General features: G+C 47.1%; 1 protein-coding gene across 1 annotated transcript; it reads right to left on the bottom strand.

Moving 5' to 3' along the window:
- Positions 1-7,126: 7,126 nt before the first annotated feature.
- On the bottom strand, positions 7,127-11,176 carry LOC124678024. The gene is made up of 7 exons (XM_047213964.1): positions 10,973-11,176; positions 9,195-9,623; positions 8,438-8,615; positions 8,135-8,342; positions 7,734-7,867; positions 7,609-7,647; positions 7,127-7,519 (listed from the first exon to the last, which is right to left on the bottom strand). The coding sequence occupies exons 1-7, from the start codon at positions 11,155-11,157 to the stop codon at positions 7,436-7,438; spliced, it is 1,257 nt and encodes a 418-aa protein (XP_047069920.1). The 5' UTR covers positions 11,158-11,176; the 3' UTR covers positions 7,127-7,435.
- Positions 11,177-25,244: the final 14,068 nt, after the last annotated feature.

Below are 25,244 nucleotides of genomic sequence, written 5' to 3'. Positions count from 1 at the left end.
GTGCATTCCATGTGGACACACACAAGTTTTGGGGCCATTCCCTACATCCGATGCTCGATTTCCGATGAAACCCTAGTTCTGTTGACCGCGCGGTCTACCCCTTTGACTGCATCCCATCGGGGGTCCCCAGGTGGGCATATGCCTCTATTTGAGCTTGGTTAGGTCATAGGTACATGTGGAAACAAGGATCATCCCATATGATATCAAGTTTATCTCCGGTTCAACTCGAGGAGTTCCCCTATACATGCGAGAATCCGCCTAAGTGTAGGAACCCCTGTCCGAGAAGCCGGAAACACCGGGGGGTAGCCTTGGATATAAAACCATCTCAAATCACTTTTGTGCATTCCATGTGGACACACATAAGTTTTGGGGCCATTCCCAAGATCCGATGCTCGATTCCGACGAAACCCTAGTTCCGTTGACCGCGCGGTCTACCCCTTTGACTCGCATCCCATCGGGGTCCCCGGTGGGCATATGCCTCCATTTGAGCTTGGTTAGGTCATAGGTACATGTGGAAACAAGGATCATCCCATATGATCTCAAGTTTCTCTCCGGTTCAACTCCGAGGGAGTTCCCCTATACATGCGGGAATCCGCCTAAGTGTAGGAACCCCCTGTCCAGAAGCCGGACACACACGGGGAGTAGACTTGGATATAAAACCATCTCAAATCACTTTTGTGCATTCCATGTGGACACACACAAGTTTTGGGGCCATTCCCTACATCCGATGCTCGATTTCCGACGAAACCCTAGTTACGGTTGACCGCGCGGTCTACCCCTTTGATCTGCATCCCATCGGGAGTCCCCGGTGGGCATATGCCTCCATTTGAGCTTGGTTAGGTCATAGGTAAATTTGGAAACAAGGATCATCACATATGATCCCAAGTTTCTCTCCGGTTCAACTCCGAGGGAGTTCCCCCCTATACATGCAGAATCTGCCTAAGTGTAGGAACCCCCTGTCCGAGAAGCCGGACACACCTGGGGGGTAGCCTTGGATATAAAACCATCTCAAATCACTTTTGTGCATTCCATGTGGACACACACAAGTTTTGGGGCCATTCCCTAGATCCGATGCTCGATTTCAGATGAAACCCTAGTTCGTTGACCGCGCGGTCTACCCCTTTGATCGCATCCCATCGGGGGTCCCCGGTGGGCATATGCCTCCATTTGAGCTTGGTTAGGTCATAGGTACATGTGGAAACAAGGATCATCACATATGATCTCAAGTTTCTCTCCGGTTCACCTCCGAGGGAGTTCCCCTATACATGCGGAATCCGCCTAAGTGTAGTAACCCCCTGTCCGAGAAGCCGGACACACACGGGGGTAGCCTTGGATATAAAACCATCTCAAATCACTTTTGTGCATTCCATGTGGACACACACAAGTTTTGGGGCCATTCCCTACATCCGATGCTCGATTTCAGACGAAACCCCGGTTACGTTGACCGCGCGGTCTACCCCTTTGACTGCATCCCATCGGGGGTCCCCCGGTGGGCATATGCCTCCATTTGAGCTTGGTTAGGTCATAGGTACATGTGGAAACAAGGATCATCCCATATGATCTCAAGTTTTGGGGCCATTCCCTACGCCCTGCTACTTCTCTCCCGCCCTTTTTTCCCGCTCACCCTTTCCCGCTGCTTCTCCCCCGCCCTTTTTTCCCGCCATGATTTCCCGCCAAGTTTTCCCGCCCACCCTTTCCCGCTCATTCTCTCCCGCCAAGTTTTCCCGCCCACCCTTTCCCGCCCATTCTCTCCCGCCAAGTTTTCCCGCCGTTTCGGCCCCTCGTCGGCCTATATATAGCCATGTCTTCTCCACTAACAACGACCAGCAACATTTCTCCCCTCATCACTTCTCTCATCCAACAGCACCACAAAATCCTCTGAGCTGAGCTGCCGCTGAGATGGCTCCTCGTCGCCGTAGCAACACGGGCTTCATCGGCGTTCGCCTGCGGCCTGCGGGACATTTCCTAGGGTTAGAGTTAGCAATGTATGTGGAAACCCTAGGGTTAGGGTTAGAGTTAGGGTTAGGGTTAGGGTTAGAGTTAGCAATGTATGTGGAAACCCTAGGGTTAGGGTTAGGGCTAGAGTTAGGGTTACGGTTAGGGTTAGAGTTAGGGTTAGAGTTAGGGTTACAGTTAGGGTTAGGGTTCGGGAAACCGTAGGGCGGGGACCCCGCGGATCTACCCATATGTACATCGATAGCAAATGTTGGGCCTAGTGGCTCCGGTTGACCCGTCTGCGAAGAGCGTCACCCATGGGACCTACATATGGCATCTACGAATTCTTAAAAAATAGAACCATTTTTTACATAATTCATACTAGTAAATAAATAATAGAAACATATTATAAAGTAATATGAGACAGGGAAAAAATAAAAAAAAAACCTATATGCCGAGGGTGGCCGTCGGCATAGGGTGGCCATGCCCTATGCCGAGGGTGGCCGTCGGCGTCCCGACCGACGCCGTGAGCGGGCGACGACGGCGCGGGACCGGGCCGAGGCGATGCCGTGATACGCCGAGGGCCAAGGTGACGCCGACGGCTGCCCTCGGCGTAGCCCCCTCTACGCCGACGGTATTTGTACGCCGACGGTCGGCTTCCTGAGCTGCCCCGGCGAGGCCGTACGCCGACGGCCCCGATAAAAAGCCGTCGGCGTACAGTTTGGCCGTCGGCGTCTTCTCCCATTCCTGTAGTGAGATTAATGCTGAGTTGATTTATTTTGCTGCTGATGTGCATGGTTACTCCCTTATTCTTTTCTAATATAATTCGCATCCCACTGTTTTGCCATTATTTTCTGCAATCTTCTACATGGTTATTTTGTTGCATTCATTACCATGTACGGTAAAACTATTATCTCCTAAGCTGTCTTGTTATATGTAGAAATTACCAATTTTTGGCGATGTCACTAGTAGAAACAAGGGCTTTGGTTTTTTGCTCCAAAAAGCTTTTGCACCAGATTTGGCACGAACCGGTGCTAAAGGGGTCATTAGCACCGGTTCGTGCGGTCTGGACGTCCAGGGGACCAGCCGCGGTATTAGCACCGGTTATTGCGGGACCTTTAGCACCGGTTCGTAACACGAACCGGTGCTAAAGGGTTCGCGGCTGACGCCAACCCTTTAGCACCGGTTCGTGTTACGAACCGGTTACGAACCGGTGCAAAAGGTTTTTCTGCTTCCCACGCACCTCCACATACACACACACACACCCCCTGGATCGCCTTTTTTAACACTGTAAAATAGAAAAGAAAATGATAAAAAATTTAAAAAATACAATCTTTTGAGATTCCTGTATGTTACGCAACCTACTATTAGGGAAAATTAACAAATTTGAATTTCAATTTTTTTGCAAAAAAGTTTGAAAAATGGTAAAACCGCATTAACTTTTGCATACGACGTCGAAAAAAACGTCTCCCCTTTATGCATCTCCCGTGTTTGTTGTTCTCTAGTAGACAAATTGATTACCAAGAAACTGTTTCTGTCGACTTTCTGTCTGTATCACGATGCTTAATATATTTGCCTTCCTTCTCATGATGCTTCTCTTGTGTCATTTCTTTCTTTGCAGAATCCACAACAAAACGGTGCAACACCTCACCCTTGAGGGTAGCTGCTTGACGGATGTCCGCCAGAAAATCTTTGAACGGTGTGCTCGGAGCTCCACCACCAGTTCACATCTTTTGCAGTATGAGGCATCAAATCATGAAATCCTAATTAATCAGTAGCCATAAAAAACAGTAAACTGAAAAGGGTTCATGTGTATTTCACACGCAAACCAGACCTTAAAGATGTTGTGTACGATTTGGAGTATGTATCTCTGCATGAGTTATGCTAAGGCCACTCCATTGCAAATTTGCTCACTGTTTGTGAATAGAAAAGTGGCAAACCAGTGAGCTTCACACTTGATGTGCATTCTGTCTTTTGATGTATCTTTACATATTGTCTCAGAAGTTGTGCAAGGAGATTAGATAAAACTGTTTGTTACGAGTATGTTTTAGTAGATGGGACTGGAATGGTGGCCTGTTTTTCGTAGTCTATCACCATGCACTCGAAGAGATAGAATTATGCATGCAACATATCTCCCTTTTTAGGACTATATTGATCTTAGGACTTCATGTTCCGTAAGTCTGATGCTTTTGTGTTTTAATCGAGATGTCTGGCTCCAGCAGTGTTAGGCATGATATTTGAGTTCTCATTGCTTAGTTCTCACTGGTCGATTGGATTCTGTTAATTCTGTAGGCAAAACCTGATGGACAAGGAGATAAAAGAGAGCATATCATGAGGAGTGATGTTTGGGATGGCCTCCTTCCAGAGATGCCACTCCCTTTCCTGCCATGCCAGATGCTAATGATGAAATGGTAGGTTTGGTTTAATGGTTTCTACTCCTGTTTGATTGACACATTTAGATAACTTGAGAGCTAAAGTCAGTTATCCATCTCTATTAATTCTTGCAGAACATGGTAATATGTTGGGATGCTGCATTGGATACTGAATATGCTAGGATGCTGTGAAGGTGGTGGGGTCACATAATTGCACCATGATCTGTGGCAAAAACAAGCTAGGAGTACACCAACAGTAGTTTCAAATCTCAGTACAAACACTTGTACTCCTGGGAAAATACACATATAATCGAATGTATTTTCTTGTTCCTGCATATGACTTGAATATTGAGCGATGCTTGCCAAAAACTCTAAACATGCCACATTATAATCTTATTAGTATGACTAGAAAAAATACTCCTGGTAATATTGATCTCTCAAACATATACACTGTCACTGGCACCGTCAAAGTTAGGTTTCCCTCTTGTGTTCATTAATTTTGGTTCAGGAACAACGCACCACACTTACTATTTCAGTTTTTTAACTCAAATCTTCTGAAGGTGCTCACAGAAATAGGATGTGTGTACTTGCATCTATAGGAGTGAGTCTCTGTACATATTAGTGAGCGGAGCTGCGGAGGTGCTCATGAAAATGTAGCGTGTGTCGCGTGCGTTTATAGAAGTGAGTGTATGTATGTACTAGGAAGCTTGCCCGTACATTGCGACACGATAGAAAATCTACATATGTGCCTTGTTCTCCTGGCATCGATGTCGGCCGCCCGAAGGTGATAACATGTGTGAGCATTGCCACAGCCGACACCATCTTTGACTGGTTGACGAAGCGGACATAGTCCTTGTTGCGCTGGTGGTCGCACATTGTCTGCTCCAACCACCTGACCTTTTGGTGTGATCGTGGTTGTGGAAACTTGCAAGTAACAGTTGACGATCACTCGTCGTCTCGAGGAACTCTGAGCAGGAGGCCGCGTTTCGGAGGCAGCCGAGGTGCTCGGCCTGTAGCATTCCGAGTGCACCGCAGACGGCAAAGAGGGAGACGGGGTTGTGGCCGCAGCCGACTCCACGGTACCGAGATTCATTGGAGTAGCGCGTGCGCAGTGCTCGGAATCTGCGGTTGTTTTTTCTAGAACTAAACGAACCGGTACATAACTCATGGATTGCAGTGGTGGGTAATTAATATCAACTCTCGAGGCAGCTTTTAGTTGGACGAAAATCTCGCAAAAAATATTACTCTCTCCGATTCATATTACTTATCACTAGTATGGATGTACCTAGAACTAAAACATGTCTACATACATCTATATTAGTGGCAACTAATATGGGTCAGAAGAAGTATTTATTATTATTATTAGTTATAGGTGTATAGATTGTTCATATGAGTGAGGGTGTGTACATATTTGCGAGTTTATGATGTACTCCCTTCGTTCAGAAAACTTGTCTTAGATTTATTGAAATTTAGATATATCTAGAAATTAAATAGTGTGTAGATACATTCATCTTTTCGCAAATGTAAGACTGTTTCGCCACCGACTGTGCAGGACGAGCTGATGTCCGGCATCGTCAGAGGTGGCACCGATCATCTGCTAAACGACCCTTTGTTGTTTGGATTTTGCATGCTTTGATTTGCGTCTTGTCAAATGTGCTTTGTTTGCGGCGGGCGATGCAAAGCATTAGGAACAAATGCATTCCTACTTGTATGTACTCTACCTCGCTACAGTACCTGTGGAAAATACCCTTGTGGACTCTTCCTTGAGCTTCTCGCCAGCTCCAACCACCGGCCTCCCCCCCCCCCCCCGGTCACCGGCGGCCATGGTGGCCGGCGGCAAGGGGGAGGGGGTCTGGTTCTCTGGAGTTTTAGGTTTGTTTTTCCTTAGTTTCCTCCTGGCGAATAAATCGGCGTCTAGATCTAGATCCATCCCCACTCAATCGCCTTTCCTTCAAGGCCATGGCAACGGGGCTGAGGGATGGAGGTTGGTTGTTGGTGAATCCTATGCATGCCAGAACCTTTATGCCTGACCCATGGCAACGCCTAGCTTCGGCGGCGGCTGCTCCCATGTTTTCCCCCCTTTTCTCTTTCTTCAATAAATTTGGAGCCCTAGATCCATGCGACTCTGTTCACCCAAGCCATCGAGGTGGTGGAGGGAGGGACGCGATGAAAGATTTGGAGAGGGTTCCTGGCGGTGGTTTACAGTTGCTTCTCTCTCTCTAGCCATGGTGGTGCGGAAGGGATTTGGAAGCTGCTGGTGGATTCCTGCAGGATTGGTGGAGTTCGGGGAGATCCTCACAAGCTTGTGCTCATCCAAGCTCGAGGCAGTTATGCCTCAGCTATCTATTGCCGTCATAGCGGCAACAGTACAACCTCCAATGAGGAGGCCTCCTTCTCTTTTGCTGTGGAAGCTCGACGACGCGTTGCCACCAAGTGGTTTCGTCCCCAGTGGCTTGACAACGGCCGTTGGCAGAAGATCCTCGCCGGAAGGGCGCCCACAAGCTACTTGCTCTTGTTCCTCGGTGGCGACGTCTGGAGGACACCGGCGTCTAGTGGTAGAGGCACCTAGACCGTCGATTGCTTTGATCAAGTTATTTGTAGGGTGTTTTCTGTGAAGTGCAAATCCCTTTTTAAAAAATATTAGGTTCTTAGAATGAGTGTTGTATAAGGTGCTTTCTGGAAAACTTTGTACCTACCAATTTAATGAAAGAAAATCTGGGGTCTTCTAGACCCCTCCCTGAGTTCAAAAAAAAAAAAAAACTTGCATGTACTCTACTCTTGCTTCGAATTCAGCAAATTGATGTGTAACATCAACTTGGGAGACTTTGATGGAAGATAATTGTCTGGCTCAAAGAGTATACATAGTGTTTAAAATATGTCAGATACCCAGCCATGGTCGACACTGGGCCATCTAGAAGATGCTCTATAATTGAGAACACATCGATGCCTAGCATGTATTCAGAGTCTAACCAAGACAATCAGCCTATGTCTGTGTCACATTGTCATAAAATACCTTACAAAGTTAAATAAACTGCAGTAGTACAACTAAGTACAAACGGCATTAATGTTAAGAACAAAGTCCTCATCCCTGCCTCCACCCTCTTTAGCCTCTTCGATATTTTGTTTGCCTAGAGATACAGCCCGGGAATCCCACTGCCCAAGAATTCTGGGGGTCCACCGCATGGAGGGTTAAATTGTGGACTATCAAGGCACTGAACAACACATATGCACAACAAAGGAGTAATCAATCGTCATGTAACTATAAAAGGTTGTATCATACCACACAAAATATGCTATTTACCTGTAAACTGCTTCTCAGCCTAGCCTCCTCTGCCTCCAGCTGCAAAAGACATGTCATTAGCAACAAAAGAAGCAACAAAATTTTAAACGCTGACTTGCTAGGAAATAAATCATCATCATACGTACGTCTTCGTCGTCAAAGCATAGCTTAGGTCCGTTGAATGGCATGAATGTGTTCAGCACGTGACCACCAACATAACCAACATCGTTGGGGTGCTTCATATCAAAGTTTCCATGATTCATACAACCAAAGCAGTTACCTATATTCAAAAACATAGGAGACAAAGAGGGGAAAACTTTCCATTAACTGTCAAATCACAAACCAGGCAACAATAAAATAATTGCATCATGATAAAATGCAATGTAACAAAAAAGGATATTCTTCAGCATCACAAACCAGTTCAAGATATAGCAAATATAAAGCTCGGGATAAAGGATGATATAAATACTATCTAACACTTATGTCAAAGTTAACCCACGGATTAAACTGTACTTTTCAGCAGCAAATAAGTTAAGAGATAGATTACCATTATCAGTAGGTTTAACCATGTATAAACAGCTGACCGGCAATTCTTCAGAATCTCCTAGCATAAATATGACTTCAGCGAAGAAGACGTCGCTATAAACCGCTCCTTTTGTCTTTGCAGTGAAATTGATATGATGATACCAGGTGCTGACATCACCCTCACAAAATGCTTGGTAACACCCTACAGCGTTGATTTCATATGCACGATCCTAAAACAATAAGAATGGATTTGATGAGCCATTAGTTGCTATGAGCAAATAACAGGACAGAGAATGAGGGCTGGAGAGGGGGACAGAGAGCAAACCCCAAAAAGATTGTTATCCTCGTTATACTTGTCCACCAAAGCATGAACCAACTGGAGCTTACTATCACGGATTTCATCAACTGGTTCTGATCTCAAGGGCCTCCTCCTTGCGCCATCAGGATAGTAAAGACATTGACGTACAGCGATGTCCACTGGTGAAACATTATCCATCTTAAACCTAGGTTACATCAAAGCACTTCTACATGATTAGTAGATGACACTTTCACATAAGTGTGGAGAATAAACAGTGATACTAAGAACTTTGAATTAATAAGTAGTAAATACATACAGATTTTCAACACACATATTTTTATTGTCCAAGAAAAAGGCATCCATCTTTCATTTTCAAATCCTCGATTCGGTGCTCCTTTTGCACTGTTTTAACTGACTGGTTAATGGAATTTACTGCTCAGGCTATAACTATAGTTTAGTACACGATGAAACAGAGTTGTCCGATACCTGGATTGAGGATAACTAATTGTGGAGTACAGGTTACAATTCAGATAAAAATACCATACAGACATAAATAAAAAATGGCATCATTTCATAGCATTACACATGTGCTTTTCTCAAAGATACAGTTACGAAAATGCAGAGGTTGCAAAATGGGAATTTAGAGAACGTGTTCGTTGGAATTTTTTCCTACCAACTCAGCTCTTCCCTAGAGCAACTTAGGACAATTCCTTCATTTCTTGAATCATGCTATAAGAATTGAACAGGTGGGCTGAAAATCTAGAAGGAAGTAGAGGAACTTTACATTTTTGGATCCCGGCGGCCATGAAGATAGCGCTCAATCCCACGGTCTGCTTCCTGCAGGCTCTGATATATCCCACCAACGTGAGGATATGTGTGGTAATATCCCGCAAGGTCAATCCTGATGTAGAAGTCAATCCCCCACTGGAACTGTACCCGGCGTAGAAAAGGTGACCCTAGAGATGGGGTAAGACGGCGCCCCAGGGGCCTCTGAGGGTAGTGAGAATGTGGTGAGATAGGCTGGGAGGGGAAGAGCCATGGTGGCTGCTGAGGGAACAAGGATGGATGTTGCGGAGAGGGAAAGTAAGCAGCAGTGATGGGCGATTCACGACATGTTGTAATACCAGGCATCAGGATAGAGGAAGAGACATTCTGTTGCACCGCTTGTGCCGCTGGTACTGATGGTCCCGGTACAAGCTCCTTCTCCTCACACCTGAAACAGGATAAGCAGGGATGATAAGTACAGGGACAGTTCATCTTATATACAGTATAACTTAAGAGATGGATGCATAATCAGCATCAGCATGGTGCTATGGCAAGTTGACGTGAAACAAGAAATAACTTTCATAATTTTGGATTGTTAAAAAGATCATAATTAAGTCTACCAACTGAAATACTACTACTACAACACTATCGGCACCTTAATATCCTGACAAGCCAACCTGGCAGCCAAGGTGTTATCTGGAGGAACCGGACATGCTTCAGATTGTCACAATGTGCTTTTCTAATTTAGGTGACAGTACGGCATTCTGGCAGGATCACTGGACTGCGCTCGGACTCAACCTCGCCCTGCTAGTTCTATACTCCTTTGCCATGGCCCAACACTGCACCATCATCTCTCAAAAACAGCATGGGCATTTGGACCTAATGCCCTATCGCGAATGGCTCAGCAGCAACTCAAATCTGCTTCTAAAATGTCTACATGATGCTAATATGCAATTTGATGGGGGCAGAGGCAGGGGGCAGCATGTCAATGGTAACCACATGCGAACCACCCTCCATTGCTGCTTCTGTTTCAGCGACCGGGGTGCCAGATGGAATGCCAGCACCTGGGTATGGCGCTCGTTAATCCCGCACAGGCATAAAATCATCCTATGCCTAGCTAATTCTGAAAAGGGTAAGTACTAGAGATAATATGGCACGCAAGGAATAATGCAAGGATGCAGGTTGTGACTGGTGACCTGTGCACGGTGCTTGAGACAGTTCAACATATCGCTTTACGCTGTCCGATTTCAAACTGGGATTGGACGCAATAGAACCTAATGGTGATGGAGAACAAATCTACCTCCATCATTCAGTTCGTGGAGGAAGGTAAAGCGCCAAGTGAGACGACACTTGGCATGTCTGCTTGACTCTTACGACGGATAGGATCTCACTCTATGGTCGGCCAGATCAGGTAAGCTGCAGGGAAAAACTGTTACGCTGGGTGTTTCCTGTTAACAAGCTAGCTTGTTGGGGTGTTCCCCCATGTTTCTTTCTGCTTTCCTCCTTTTTGTAAATCCCATGTCTCCTCTCAAGCTACGGCTGCTGTAAACATGTAATCTCTGCCTTCTTTTATAAAAATAAATAAACCCCAAAGAGCACCATGTATCTACAGGTAATAACTTGGATTCAGACAGATATCAGACGATCTAAACGGCTAAACCCAAAGGGAAAAGATGCAGAAAACAAATCGATTTCGACGAGACTGTAGGTCCCCACCCCGCAAAGAGATTTTTTTTTGGTGAAAGAACAAACAGATTTCTACGAGAACTGATGATGAAGCGTCGGCGATGTTCATACCCTGGCGGTGGCGGCGGCGGCGGCGGCGGCGGCGGCTGATCGGGGAAGCAGTATTGAGCGCCGCTCCCGCGCGGAACGAAGCGGCCGATCTTGGTCCCATCTCCAGGAACGTAGACGAAGGGGCTCTTAAGGCTACCGAGGACTGGTGAGCGGCGCCTCTTGCGATTAGGTACCGGCGGATCCATGGGCGGGGGCGACGAGGGTTTGGTACGGGCGCGAGAGGAGAAAAGAAGCGGCTTTGCCGCGTGCAGCCGATACCCTATTCTCTCCTCTTCTATTTTTCTTTGAGGTCCATATTACCCCTCGAACTGTCACGGTTACAACCCCGATCTTTACTTTGATTTAAACTACAGTAGAGTAAAATTTTAGAAGTAGTCACTTTTTTTTCGCGAAACACAGTACGGAGACGCTCACATATATGTACATACACTCACCCCGAAACGCACGCACACCGTATCACTATGAGCAACTCTAAGAAACCGGGTCTTGAGGTTGACGAAGTCACCACGAATGACTCGCTGTCCACGAGAATGTCGCCTCCCACTGAAGAATATTCCGCCTTTTGAGATACCAAAGTGTCCAAATCTGTAATTTGAACTCTAATGGACTTGGGGTGCCATTGCCCTCCTAACTATCCAACCACGAGTTGGTTCTCTTAAAAGTAGTCCCCTAGTATAGTATATATTTTATAAAACAAACAATTCAAATTCATTCAATATAGAACCCACCTAGATCAATGAGCTCTTAAAAATGGTGGACTCACCCAAGGCTGTTCTAAGGAATGCATCAAATTGGTATGTGTAACAGAACCACTTTGTTAATCAAATAAATGTTGTTAGTTGCTCATAAGCATGCATGCATTTGCATTTAAAATTTGAGAAATATTGCACTCAAATGCTTTGAAACATTGTTCCCAAATGTTGCATTTTGCTTTAACAAAATTTTGTGCAAAAGTCCCCTAGAAAATTTGGGTCAAAATACCCTAAAATCATCAAAATTTGGCCCTGTTTTATTTTTTCGAGAAAACCCTAAAGACCGGGGGGTTTTCGCAAAAATCCCCCTGTCTTCTTCTCCACGCAGGCGAGGCGGGCTCCTGCCTGTCGGCCGCCGTGGCCGTCGATGGAGCCGGCCGCCCGGATGCTCCACGCCGCCCCACAGGCGCGGATAAAGGCCGTCGCCGCCCTCCGAGAAGCCCCTGCACGCCTCGCTCCTCTCCTCCACTTTTCTCCGGGCCGCACGGCCAAGCCCTAGCCCCGGCCAACCTCGCCGTCGCCGCCGTTTGGCGCCTCCCCGCGCTCCGGCTGGCGAGCCGGGGAGCTCCGCCTCGACGCCCTCGACCTCCTCCGGCCAAGCGGCTACCGCCGGGGAGCCCTCTACGGCGCCAATCGGGCTTCGTCCCCGGCACGCCGGCCACCGCCGTCCGTCGCCGATTCCTCCGCCGTCCGGCCTCCTTTCGCCTCGCCGCCACCTTCCCTGCGCTGCTGGTGAGCTCCTGCTCCTCGGGAGCTAGTCGCTGCTCCCTCTCCCCTTCTGCGGCACGCGCGCGCCGTCGACCCGGCCGCTCGCCGCTCGGGCTCGCCGGGAGGAGGGCCTCCCGGTGACCATTAGGCGGCGGCTCCGCCCCCGGGTGGTTTCCCGTGGACGTGCGCGTCCAACGCGCATGCTCGCGCGCCCTCCCGCGCGCCGAGCATCGTGGCCGAGCTCGTCCGGGAGCTCCAAGCCATGGATGACGTCGTGCGACGTCATGATGACGTCGACCCACCCCTTTTTATTTTCTGTTTTATTTAATAATTCGAGAAAATGATGTATTATATATCAATTTGCTCAGAATTTAAAATCCTACATGTTTATGAGCATCTCATACATTATTACAACATTTAAACTTGCAAATGTAGTGAAACCCTAATACAACCCTCTCATATGGTGGTGTCCGATGCCGACACCCCCTTTAATTTGACGATGCACCTAGGGTTTCTCCATTCCGTTAATATGACATGTCATTCATATTGTATGCGCATTGCATTATGCCATGTGGTGAATGTTTGTTTCCCTTTCCGGTATTTGGTTCTTCGCGCTAGGATCTGAGCCGGAGTCCGACGTCAACGCCACTCAGAAGAACGGTACTCATCCGTCGAGGGACAAGGCAAGCCCTAACCTGGTTCATCTATGTTTTTGAAATGTTTTATCTGTGGTTCCTACATATCGCATACGATTCAAGCTGTCTTTTATCGGTAGATAGAGTTACCCTATCTATTGCATGTCCGACCTCTCGTAGCCTCGATACCTCGATCCACTGCTCCTAGCATAACTAGGTTTGGCATGTGTGCGTCGCGAGAGCCTTTATCTCTTATGCTTAGCCATGCTTAGTTGTTACGCTACTACTCCGGTCTTCGGGCTGGAGCCTTACAATGAAATGAATCTAGCATGACAGATTGACGTGGTAAGTGTAGAGATATTGTTAAACATGATTAAAGGCTCAGACGAGAGGCCACATTGGGATGTGGTGGGTTGTTTCGTTTCTGCCGACCCTAGGAACCGAGTTCTCGCCTCTTGAACCAAGACCGAGCGTACAACCACACGAGGCCCTATTATGGTACCCTCTCGACTCACTAACTTGCCTAGTAGATTCCATGAGTCACATAGTTTGCGCGTTATTTGGACATATGCATTGAAAATGTTTGTGAAAAGGTGCATAGCATACGGGTAGGTAAGCGTGGCCGAGGTGGCTTGGGTTAGAGTCCCCGGTGAAACCCACCTCGCCTCACATCGTTAAGGACCGACTTCGGGACTTGACCCGTTACGGCGGAACAATCCTTAGCGCGTGACTCATGGTCTCGGCGACGGCAAGGTAAAGGTCGTGGTCGACCACCCTCTGCACGGCTTTCCACGGAAGAGAGCTAATATATTGGCATTAAGAGTCGGTTGGCACGTGTGGGTAAAGTTGTGCACCCCTGCAGGGTTAAATCTTTTCGAAAAGCCGTGTCCACGGTTACGGACGACTTGGGAATGGATTACTGTGATCATAGACAACTTTAACCTGATCGTAAAACTTGGCAAACAATGTGTGCTTACGGATACCTTCTTCGGGTATTGAGGGGGTAGTCCGAGGATAGTGGTTCGAGATGATGAAGATTGGTGGATACAATATGATGATCAACAGAGATAGAGATGTCGCTCTCTTATCCCCTTTCAAAGGTTCTGAGTAGTCGAACTTCTCTTCTCTCTCATCTTACAAAGGAAAACTGGCTTTACGCAAAAGAAGATCTACCAGAAAGCCTGCATAACCGCTTTGCTAAAAGGTTGTACTAAGTCTTGCTTGAGTCCTCGTACTCAGCTTTGCATGCTTTTGTTTCGGATGAAGTCGCTACGGCCGAAGGTGGTTTCTACGTTAACATCGATGGTTAGTTTGGAGTTCCCGGCGGCAGCACTGCGACTTATGGGTCGGGACGTCGCTTTATGTTATGGCTTCTTAAGCCCTTTGCTATCTTGTTATTTAGAATAACATATTTTGCTTCCGTTGCTTGTTGAATGTTGGGTCAGTGACCTCTGCGTGTAATAATTTGGATCTTACTCTGCTAAGAGTTGTAATATATGTTTTTGAGTCGTAGAGTCACTGTTGTGTTACCGATTCTCTCACTGTAGTCTTCCGAGCTCGAGATTAGGCTTATGTCAGATGAAGATCTGGTATTTGTCTAACCTTGATCCCAGGGGTGCCACAGGTTTTGGTATCAGAGCAGGACTGCCTGTAGGAAACCCTTGGTAACTGGTCGATGTTGAGTCTAGTGGTTGCGAAAACTATTTGAAAGCTAAAGTTTACTTGCAAAAACTCGAATAGGATTCTTTTTACTCCTTACACGGTGTCACTCTAATGCTGAGTCATCTTACCTGGTTTTGATTGGAAAAAGATTTCACTTCTTTCCTCTCAATTCAAATCCCTAGGATACACGGGTTTGGGTTATTTTTCTCGAGTACTCCGTATCCGGTTTGCTTGTCTCGAGTTTCCGAATGCCTAAGTTAATCCGAAGCATTGTTCCTTTACTCTTGTTTCGGGTGCTTAGCATCCAATTGTTTGCCTTTGTGTGACATGGTGATTGTATGTCATCTTTGCATTCCATCTTCTTGGTTTGTGAGTCGGTTAGTAGTGTGTACATCTTGTATGCTTGTTTAACTACTATGATCGATACGATGATATATCTTCATATCACATGTCTTGTCCTTCAGCATGCTCATTGCATTCGGTACATGCCATTCTTCCGTTGAATCTTTCCGGTGAATCCGTGTCTCATGGTTTTTGTCTTCTCCTCAGGATGTCAGGCGGTACTAGAAGTGGTGCTGGCCGTGGTCGTGGTCATGGCCGTGGCAATGGTCGTGGAGATGGCCACGAGGAGAATCTCGACCTTCCTCCTCCTCCTTCTATGGTCCAACTTATGGCCATGTACGAAGCCAATCGTGCTGACAACATTAGGCTCCTTGAAAGGATTGAGCGGAACACAGCTCAGCGTCATGAGGAACAAGTGGGGATCCGAAGCTTCATCCGCCTCACCCCACCAGTGTTCAGCTATTCCACTGAGCCACTTGATGCGACTACTGGCTCCGCACCATCGAGCGCAAGCTTGAGGTTGCCCACGCTGCTCAAGCAGATTGGGTGAACTTTGCCACCTACCATCTTGAAGGAGCTGCTGGTTCATGGTGGGAAAATTTCCTGTTGATGCAGCCTGCCGGTCATGTCGTAACTTGGCCAGAGTTCAAAGCTGCTTTCCGTGCATATCATATCCCAGAGGGTCTGATGGACGAGAAAAGAGAAGAGTTTCCGAAGGCGACGCAGGGCAGTGGTTCTATCTGTGATTATCAAGGTAATTTCTATCGTCTTGCCTGCTATGCTCCTGAAGAAACTTCCACTGATGCCAAGAAGCAAGCCTTGTTCCGCAAGGGACTTGATCCTGAGCTTCGTCGAGATCTTCATCTCCTGGACTTCCCAACCTGCCAAGATCTTGTCAACAAGGCTATGAAGGCAGAAAGAGGAAAGGTGGAGTATGAGGAAACCCGCAAGCGCCCTCGAGATAATTCTCAGTCCTATGGATCAGGCAATCAGCGCCGTCGTGTTTTCATTCCATACAGTGTTGTGCCTCGTGCTCCTAATGCACAAAAGTCTTCTGGTTATGCTCCTCGCCCACAAGCTCCAAACAATGCCGGCGGAACAAACTATCGTCCCGCTACGGTTACTCCTGGTTCTGGTGCCTGCTTCACTTGTGGTCAACCTGGCCACTTCAAGAGAGAGTGCCCTCACGAGTGTTCATGGAGTTCCACGATCAACTAAGTCTACCAAGCCTCCAGATTGCTTGGTCGTGGTCGTCGACCCATGTCACTTCGCGAAGAAGCTGAAGCGAGATCCAAGCGTCATAATGGGTACGCTTGAATCAACTCCATTATAGCTACGGTTCTGTTTGATTACGGAGCATCGCATTCTTTCATATCCCAAGAGTTTGCCCAATTGCATGGGATAACCTTTGTGAAGTTGCCTACTACTCTAATGGTTCGGTCCCGGGTTCCACTTGGCGAACCAATATGGTTAGTCATGGGAATAAAATCGAGATTGGATATCTTCTTTTTCCAATTCCCCTCATTGCCCTCAAGTCAACCGACATTGATATCATTTTGGGCATGGATTGGCTAGCTAAATATCAGGCTGTCATTGATTGTGCAGCCAAGTCTCTTACTACGACCGATCTTTCCGGAAGCTCCATTCTGTATTGGTCTTCGGCAGCAACATCTCCATCGGCGGTACATATTCTCGATGCTGAGTTGTATGCTCTTGATGTCTTACCTCCGCTTGAAATTTCGATGTTCGGTGGTTTGTGACTTCCACGATGTCTTTCGGAAGAATTACCCGGCATGCCACCTGATCGAAGTGTGGAGTTTGTCATCGAGCTGGTCCACGGAACTCGCTCTGTTTCTCGACGTCCTTATCGTATGCCTCGAGAAGAGTTGGTTGGAGCTGAAGAAGCGAGTTGGAAGAGTTAGAAGGGAAAAGATACATCCAACCTAGTACTTCATCTTGGGGATGTCCCGCACTCTTTGTCAAGAAGAGGGATACCAATGTTCCGCGTCCGGTTGTTGATTACGGCCGCTCAACGCGATGAACCATCAAGAACAAGTATCCTCTACCTCGAATCAATGATCTTTTCGATCAATTGAGTGGTGCCACGAGTCTTTTCCAAGATGGATTTGAGATCGAGGCTACCATCAAATCAAAATCCGAACGGAGGACATTCCAAAAACGGCGTTCATGACTCGTTATGGTCTTTACGAGTACACCGTCATGTCCTTTGGCCTCACAAATGCTCCAGCCACTTTTATGCGGCTCATGAACTCGGTGTTTATGGAGTATCTTGACAAATTCGTCATTATCTACATTGATGATATTCGGTCTACTCCAAAACCGAAGAAGAACACACCGAACACTTGCGTTTGGTGCTGACAAAGCTTCGTGAACATCGTCTTTATGCCAAGTTTTCTAAATGTGAGTTACGGCTACAAGAGCTCATCTTCCTAGGCCATGTGGTCTCTGCAAAAGGTGTTGCAGTCATTCCAGATAAAGTTCAATCCGTTCTTGACTGGAAGACTCCTAAGTCAGCCAAAGAAATTCGGAGTTTTCTTGGATTGGCGGGTTATTACCGTCGATACATCGAGAATTTCTCCAAGATTGCCAAACCAATGACTGATCTTCTGAAGAAAGATAAGAAGTTCGAGTGGTCAGAAAAGGCTGAAGAAAGTTTTCAGACACTGAAAATAAAGCTGACTACCGCTCCGGTACTTGTCCTTCCAGACACAAGCAAAGACTTTGTCATCTTCTGTGATGCATCTCTTCAAGGGCTTGGATGTGTGTTGATGCAAGATGGCCATGTAGTGGCTTATGCCTCTCGACAATTGAAGCCACATGAGCTCAATTATCCAACTCATGATCTAGAGCTTGCAGCTGTGGTCCATGCTCTTAAGCAATGGCGACCTTACCTTTACGGTAATCGTTGTGAGTTATACTCGGATCATCAAAGCCTGAAGTATCTCTTTACCCAACCGGATCTGAATCTCAGGCAGACAAGATGGTTGGAACTCATCAAGGACTATGATTTGGGTCTTAACTATCAGCCCGGCAAAGCCAACGTCGTTGCTGACGCGCTAAGTCGGAAGTCGTATTGCAACAATCTCATGCTCAAGCAATGTCAACCTGCCCTCCATGAGGAATTTTCAAGACTCAATCTTGAAGTTGTTCCTCAGGGATTCCTTGCTAACTTAGAGGTAAAACCCTCTCTTGAAGACCAGATCAAAGCCGCTCAGAAGCGTGATGCGGGTATCACTAAGATCAAAGAGAACATTGCTAGCGGAGATGCTAAATGTTTCTCCGTCAACGATCAAGGTGTTGTATACTTTGGTAACCGCTTGGTGGTGCCAAAGAAAAAGAACTACGAGAGAGTTGATCCTCCGAGAAGCTCATGAGTCTCCTCTATCTATTCATCCTGGAAGCACAAAGATGTATCGGGATCTTCGCCAAAGGTTATGGTGGACCCGGATGAAAAGAGAAATCGCTCGCTTTGTAGCTGAATGCGACGTTTGTCGTCGTGTAAAAGCTGAGCATCAAAGACCAGCTGGTACTCTTCAACCTCTATCTACTCCTGAATGGAAATGGGATGAAATTGGCATGGATTTCATTACCGGACTTCCCAAAACTCAGAAAGGAAGCAATGCTATATGGGTAATTGTTGATCGCCTATCCAAGGTTGCTCACTTCCTTCCTATCCGAGAAGACATTACTTGCTAGCAAGTTGGCGGATCCGTATGTTTCCCGAATAGTCTCTCTTCATGGTGTTCCAAAGAAGATTGTCTCGGCCGAGGAAGCTTGTTTACTTCCAAGTTACGGGCCGGTTTCCAACAAGCTATGGGAACTCGTGTTTCCTTCGACGACGGCCTATCATCCTCAAGCCGGTGGTCAAGCCGAAAGGGTGAATCAAATCCTTGAAGACATGCTCGGGGCTCGTGTTATATCCTTCGGCAAGAATTGGGAAAAGTGCCTTCCATTTGCTTGAATTCTCCTATAACAACGAGTTTCCAATCTAGCTCGGGCATGGCGCCTTTTGAAGCTCTTTATGGGCGAAAATGTCGAACCCCTCTGAATTGGTCAGAAACCGGTGAAAGACAGTTCTTTGGACCGGACGTGATCAAGGAAGCAGAAGATCAAGTTGGCATTATCCGAGAGCGTTTGAAAGCTGCTCAGTCTCGTCAAAAGAGCAATTTTGATCGTCATCATCAAGAAGTTCGCTATGAAGTTGGCGAGCAAGCTTATCTTCGAGTCACTCCTTTAAGAGGTGTCCATCGATTCGGTATAAAAGGAAAACTAGCTCCTCGCTATGTTGGTCCTTTCCGCATCCTTGCTAAACGAGGTGCACTTGCTTACAAGTTGGAACTCCCTCCAACTTTTCCTGAAGTTCATGACGTCTTCCATGTCTCCCAACTCAAACGTTGCTTCAAAGATCCCATCCGTGGTGTTGATCACGAAACACTTGATCTCCAAGAGGATCTGACCTATCGAGAGTATCCTATCCGTATCCTTGATGAAGGCTGAGCGTAAAACTCGGCGTCAAACCATCAAGTTCCCGAAAGTTCGGTGGTCTCACCACTGCGAGTCGAAGCAACTCTGGGAACGAGAGGATCGTCTCCGATCCGAGTACCCTGCCTTCTTTTCTAAAACTTAGGAATCTCGGGGACGAGATTCTTGTAAGGGAGTAGAGTTGTAATGAGAACCACTTTGTTAATCAAATAAATGTTGTTAGTTGCTCATAAGCATGCATGCATTTGCATTTAAAATTTGAGAAATATTGCACTCAAATGCTTTGAAACATTGTTCCCAAATGTTGCATTTTGCTTTAACAAAATTTTGTGCAAAAGTCCCCTAGAAAATTTGGGTCAAAATACCCTAAAATCATCAAAATTTGGCCCTGTTTTATTTTTTCCGAGAAAACCCTAAAGACCAGGGGGGTTTTCGCAAAAATCCCCCCTGTCTTCTTCTCCACGCAGGCGGCGAGGCTCACGCACTGTCGACGCCGTGGCCGTCGATGGAGCCGGCCGCCCGGATGCTCCACGCCGCCCACGGGCGCGGATAAAGGCCGTCGCCGCCCCTCCGAGAAGCCCCGCACGCCTCCCTCCTCTCCTCCCCTTTTCTGCGGGCCGCACGGCCAAACCCTAGCCCCGGCCAACCTCGCCGTCGCCGCCGTTTGGCGCCTCCCCGCGCTCCGGCCGGCGAGCCAGGGAGCTCCGCCTCGACGCCCTCGACCTCCTCCAGCAAGCGGCTACCGCCGGGAGCCCTCTACGGCGCCAATCGGGCTTCGTCCCCGACGCCGGCCACCACCGTCCGTCGCCGATTCCTCCGCCGTCCGGCCTCCTTTCGCCTCGCCGCCACCTTCCTGCGCGCTGGCCGGTGAGCTCCTGCTCCTCGGGAGCTAGTCGCTGCTCCCTCTCCCCTTCTGCGGCACGCGCGCGCCGTCGGCCCGGCCGCTCTGCCGCTCGGGCTCGCCGGAGGAGGGCCTCCGGTGACCATTAGGCGGCGGCTCCGCCCCCGGGTGGTTTCCCGTGGACGTGCGCGTCCAACGCGCATGCTCGCGCGCCCTCCCGCGCGCCGAGCATCGTGGCCGAGCTCGTCCGGGAGCTCCAAGCCATGGATGACGTCGTGCTGACGTCATGATGACGTCGACCCACCCCTTTTTATTTTTCGTTTTATTTAATAATTCGAGAAAATGATGTATTATATATCAATTTGCTCAGAATTTAAAATCCTACATGTTTATGAGCATCTCATACATTATTACAACATTTAAACTTGCAAATGTAGTGAAACCCTAATACAACCCTCTCATATGGTGGTGTCCGATGCCGACACCCCCTTTAATTTGACGATGCACCTAGGGTTTCTCCATTCCGTTAATATGACATGTCATTCATATTGTATGCGCATTGCATTATGCCATGTGGTGAATGTTTGTTTCCCTTTCCGGTATTTGGTTCTTCGCGCTAGGATCTGAGCCGGAGTCCGACGTCAACGCCACCGAAGAACAGTACTCATCCGCTGAGGGACAAGGCAAGCCCTAACCTGGTTCATCTATGTTTTTGAAATGTTTTATCTGTGGTTCCTACATATCGCATACGATTCAACTGTCTTTTATCGGTAGATAGAGTTACCCTATCTATTGCATGTCCGACCTCTCGTAGCCTCGATACCCCGATCCACTGCTCCTAGCATAACTAGGTTTGGCATGTGTGCGTCGCGAGAGCCTTTATCTCTTATGCTTAGCCATGCTTAGTTGTTACGCTACTACTCCGGTCTTCGGGCTGGAGCCTTACAATGAAATGAATCTAGCATGACAGATTGACGTGGTAAGTGTAGAGATATTGTTAAACATGATTAAAGGCTCAGACGAGAGGCCACATTGGGATGTGGTGGGTTGTTTCGTTTCGCCGACCCTAGGAACCGAGTTCTCGCCTCTTGAACCAAGACCGAGCGTACAACCACACGAGGCCCTATTATGGTACCCTCTCGACTCACTAACTTGCCTAGTAGATTCCATGAGTCACATAGTTTGCGCGTTATTTGGACATATGCATTGAAAATGTTTGTGAAAAGGTGCATAGCATACGGGTAGGTAAGCGTGGCCGAGGTGGCTTGGGTTAGAGTCCCTGGTGAAACCCACCTCGCCTCACATCGTTAAGGACCGACTTCGGGACTTGACCCGTTACGGCGGAACAATCCTTAGCGCGTGACTCATGGTCTCGGCGACGACAAGGTAAAGGTCGTGGTCGACCACCCTCTGCCGGCTTTCCACGGAAGAGAGCTAATATATTGGCATTAAGAGTCGGTTGGCACGTGTGGGTAAAGTTGTGCACCCCTGCAGGTTAAATCTTTTCGAAAAGCCGTGTCCACGGTTACGGACGACTTGGGAATGGATTCTGTGATCATAGACAACTTTAACTCTGATCGTAAAACTTGGCAAACAATGTGTGCTTACGGATACCTTCTTCGGGTATTGAGGGGGTAGTCCGAGGATAGTGGTTCGAGATGATGAAGATTGGTGGATACAATATGATGATCAACGAGAGATAGAGATGTCGCTCTCTTATCCCCTTTCAAAGGTTCTGAGTAGTCGAACTTCTCTTCTCTCTCATCTTACAAAGGAAAACTGGCTTTACGCAAAAGAAGATCTACCAGAAAGCCTGCATAACCGCTTTGCTAAAAGGTTGTACTAAGTCTTGCTGAGTCCCTGTACTCAGCTTTGCATGCTTTTGTTTCAGATGAAGTCGCTACAGCCGAAGGTGGTTTCTACGTTAACATCGATGGTTAGTTTGGAGTTCCCAGGCAGCAGCTCGCGACTTATGAGGTTGGGACGTCGCTTTATGTTATGGCTTCTTAAGCCCTTTGCTATCTTGTTATTTAGAATAACATATTTTGCTTCCGTTGCTTGTTGAATGTTGGGTCGGTGACCTCTGCGTGTAATAATTTGGATCTTACTGCGCTAAGAGTTGTAATATATGTTTTTGAGTCGTAGAGTCACTGTTGTGTTACCGATTCTCTCACTGTAGTCTTCCGAGCTCGAGATTAGGCTTATGTCAGATGAAGATCTGGTATTTGTCTAACCTTGATCCCGGGGGTGCCACAGTATGGCAATATGAAACCAAAAGGCATATACCACAAACAAAACTATGTTTCCTCGAGAGGAAAAAAATTAACTAATGTATCAGATCTGAAAACAACACACTAAGCTCTCATATATGCTCGAAGGAGGAGTTGCTTCACTAGAATGCGCAACTTAAAAGGTAATCAAACTAATATAATGATCATCTTAGGTGATAGAACCGGACAAAACATATATATGATTACAAAATAGTATCCATATTTCATAGGCTCAAATTTGTTGATTTTCAGCAATTGTTCTACAATCAAGGTAAAAGAATTCAAAAAAATGTCATAAGAGATTTCAAAAACCAAAACAATGAATACACATGCCACCTTCCATAATCCAAAAGAAAGCAACTTGCTGATTCTCTCGCCATGTCAGTGAAAACTGGATAGTAAGATCAATTCATGTTCGTCGAAATGGAAAAGAATTTTCAATAACCATTGAATATACATAATCATAATGGAAACATGAATAAGATAAAGAGGTTAGGTAAGTGATTTCAACAAATAAATTGTAGGCAGCATGGCATTCCTAGCATGTACACCATATTCAAGAACATAATATGGCATACTTATATCTTACTAGGATGAATTTGCATAAGTACTATATTAAAGCGTAACAGCTTCGTTTTTTCTTACAATTTTGAGGGAGGGTGGTAATTAACGATGTGTTGACGCGTGTATGGTTTAGCTATTTTGATTCCTGATGGCTCTTTGCTGGGTGCAGTTTTGGTGCACTCTACGAATTTTGAGATTTCCATTTGAACCGTTTTTTTTCCATGTTGCGGTTTGTTGGTCTTCTATTTGAGTGGCTATAGCATGTATACCTGCTAGCACCGCTTTGGTTACATTTATTTCCTATGTCTCTCTGCACGTGGCCTAACTCTTGAGGTCTGTGTCCATCCTCAACCAGCTCAGGTCCTCTAGAATTTTCTTCTCCCCTCTCTCCCCCTAATCTTTCGTGAGCAATCCAACAGCCTCCTCCCACCAGGCCGCATGAGCTCCTCTCCGCCCGATCCCCTATCCCAAGCGTTTCCTACGGCCGCAGGCCTGGCTCCCCTCGCTATGGCCGGTTGGTCATCTTATGTGCTTGGCCTGCCGTCCTCGGAAGCTGCTTCGACCGACGGCCTGCACTGTGTATTGGAGCAGGTGGAGAGGTTGCTGGGTTGCTGGGCATGGAGGAGGCAGGTTGAGGACTAGAGGTTACACACTTGATCGGCGTCTTGTGGGGCTGCAAGGCCACGAGGATCAAGGACTCGGAGAGACATGGAGTGGTGGTTGTCGGGTGGCCGGCATAAATTCTTCCACGGCCGACCTCTCCCCTTGCGCGAGCTCCCCCTGGCCGGTGGCCGTGACGTGGGTCGAGTCCTGCTTCGGTGTCACGGCCGTCGCCGAGATGCCCCGTCCCCCATACGCAGCTCCGGCCTCTCCTGGAAGACAGCCCCGACATGTCTTCGTCAAGGTGCTCGATCTCCCCTTCGCCGCCGACGCGGATGTAGTAGGAAGCGGAGGCGCTTCGTCGCCGTAGTGGAAGACTTATTGTTGCACCACTTCTCCCCATGATCCTCTGAGTCCCCGCCCCGCTCGAAGTGCTGGCGGCATAAGCCAGAGGCGGCGCACCTGTGAAGGGGAGGAGGCACGGCGCACCTGCTTCATATAGAAGAATTTGCGACCGATGTGGTGAGCCAGCCAAATGGTCGATGTTGCGCAGGGTGAGGTCAAGCTGTGCAGTCAAATCAAGTCCCTGGATTTCAACATCGCCGATGTGTAGTTGTTAAGAAGCAGAGCAACATCTTTGTTCAGAAGGTAAACAACCTCGACCAGTCTAGGTTTGTCTTCATAATGTCTTGTGTGATTTCAATCGGATTTGAATAATTAGTACGGTGGAGTATACAAGATATAACCCTTCTTATTTCAATTGTTTTGGCCAATAGTTTAATTACGTCAAAAAAATTATTGAGTAATTTCAACTTAGTGCTGGTTAGGAGATGGTGGAATTTTGTTATCTATGTTTTATAATACCTGACTGTTGCATGCAACGATTGTGCAGCTTCCGCTCCTTCTATATAAGAAGTAACGAATTGTTATTCAATCGCGCAATAAATCTTCCTACACTTCAGGACTATGTAACATGAGAACTCCAGCCTTCAAATATGAAACTCTGAACTTCAGTTCTTATGCCTTCTGGTTTTAGCCAAATTTGTTGTTCAATCAGTCCTCTGTTGGCCGTTGGTTCTGTGTGTATAGGCCTCACGAATTCTCATCGTCCCTATTTCATATGCCAAACTTCAAGTATGTTTCAATTTGTTCTGTATTTCCATCAACAAAGAGGTGGAGACGCGCTTTAAATTGCCATAGTGATGTTAGATGTTAGTCAGTTGGTTTGGTTTGAGAAGGAAATTGCCATAGTGATGTATATTGAAAAATTTATAATCACACTAAGTTAAGGAACTTAGAGCGGATAAAAACATTGTTAAGAAGCGCTGACAGCTCATGTTTTTCTAGCATCCATATGACATCAATTGCGTTGATGTCTCAATCTTTGGATGTCAT

This window comes from Lolium rigidum, chromosome 7 (genome assembly GCF_022539505.1).
Source record: "Lolium rigidum isolate FL_2022 chromosome 7, APGP_CSIRO_Lrig_0.1, whole genome shotgun sequence".
In the NCBI taxonomy this organism is placed as follows: domain Eukaryota; kingdom Viridiplantae; phylum Streptophyta; class Magnoliopsida; order Poales; family Poaceae; genus Lolium; species Lolium rigidum.
Note: the sequence above shows the minus strand (reverse complement) of the source record. Positions and strands in the feature narration are given on the sequence as shown.

Coding starts and splice junctions, on each gene's coding strand:
- LOC124678024 (XM_047213964.1), bottom strand. CDS start 11,157: ATGGATCCGCCGGTACCTAATCGCAAGAGGCGCCGCTCACCAGTCCTC. Junction 8,616..9,194: donor GGCCGCCGGGATCCAAAAAT/GTAAAGTTCCTC, acceptor GATGTAACCTAG/GTTTAAGATGGATAATGTTT. Junction 7,648..7,733: donor TATGCTTTGACGACGAAGAC/GTACGTATGATG, acceptor TGTCTTTTGCAG/CTGGAGGCAGAGGAGGCTAG.